The sequence below is a fragment of the Chaetura pelagica genome, unplaced genomic scaffold (assembly GCF_000747805.2).
Source record: "Chaetura pelagica isolate M959 unplaced genomic scaffold, ChaPel_1.0 scaffold103, whole genome shotgun sequence".
Taxonomy (NCBI): Eukaryota; Metazoa; Chordata; class Aves; order Apodiformes; family Apodidae; genus Chaetura; species Chaetura pelagica.
This window is the reverse complement of record NW_009953004.1, coordinates 1046185-1046978: the sequence shown is the minus strand read 5'-3', so window position 1 is coordinate 1046978 and position 794 is coordinate 1046185. Positions and strand designations below refer to the sequence as shown.

Sequence of the window (794 nt, the reverse complement as noted above, 5' to 3'; positions counted from 1 at the left end):
CCGCAGCGCCTCCCGCTGCTCCCGCCGGAGGAGCCGGGGCAGCTGCACCTGGGGCTGACAGGAACCCTCTGCAGGGCGTGCCGGGCGCCCCGCCGGCCTCTGCGCTGCTGGGCGCCTCACACGGCACGGGTGTGACCAGCAGCCTGCTCGCCAGGCCTCGCCGCGTCCTCCCTCCTGCCCCTCGGGCCCGTCCGGCCCCGCCACAGCCATCGGGCAGGTGTCCCCACAGGGCTGCTCACCGGCAAAGGAGGACACGGTCCTGCCTCTCACAGCCCGACGCAGCCACCGCTCTCGGTCCCATCGCCCTGTGCTCTGAGCCCCTCGCCACAAGGACACTGAGGGGCTGGAGTGTCCAGGGAAGAGCAGCCGAGCTGGGGAAGGGCCTGAAGAACAAGGCCTACAAGGAGAGACTGACTCAGTTTGGAGGAGGCTGAGGTGGGACCTCGTTGCCCTCAACAGCTGCCTGCAATGAGGCTGTGGGGTTGTGGCCTCTTCTCCCAAGCAAACAACCGTACGACCAGAGGAAATGGCCTGAAGGTGCAGCAGGGGAGGTTTAGATTAGATATTAGGAAGAAATTATTTGCCAGAAGAGTGGTCAGGCACTGGAATGGGGCTGCCCAGGGAGGCTGTGGAGTCACCATACCTAAAGGTATTAAAGAAATGTGTAGATGTGGCACTTCAGGACATGCTCATGTGGTCTTGGGGTTCTTTGTGAGTTGGCAATTGGACTTGGCAATTTAGAGGTCTTTTCCAACCATGGCAATTCTGTGTGCCCAGGTTCTTACCCATCTCGT

The 794-nt window shown here is 61.7% G+C and overlaps 1 protein-coding gene across 1 annotated transcript in view; it reads right to left on the bottom strand.

Moving 5' to 3' along the window:
• The window catches only part of CHM (choroideremia (Rab escort protein 1)), a 63024-nt gene extending 62814 nt beyond the window's left edge, over positions 1-210 (bottom strand). The window contains exon 1 of the mRNA XM_009996603.1: positions 60-210. Within this exon, the coding sequence (XP_009994905.1) occupies positions 60-210 (151 nt within the window). The remainder of the gene's footprint in view (positions 1-59) is intronic.
• Between the last annotated feature and the right edge of the window lie 584 nt (positions 211-794).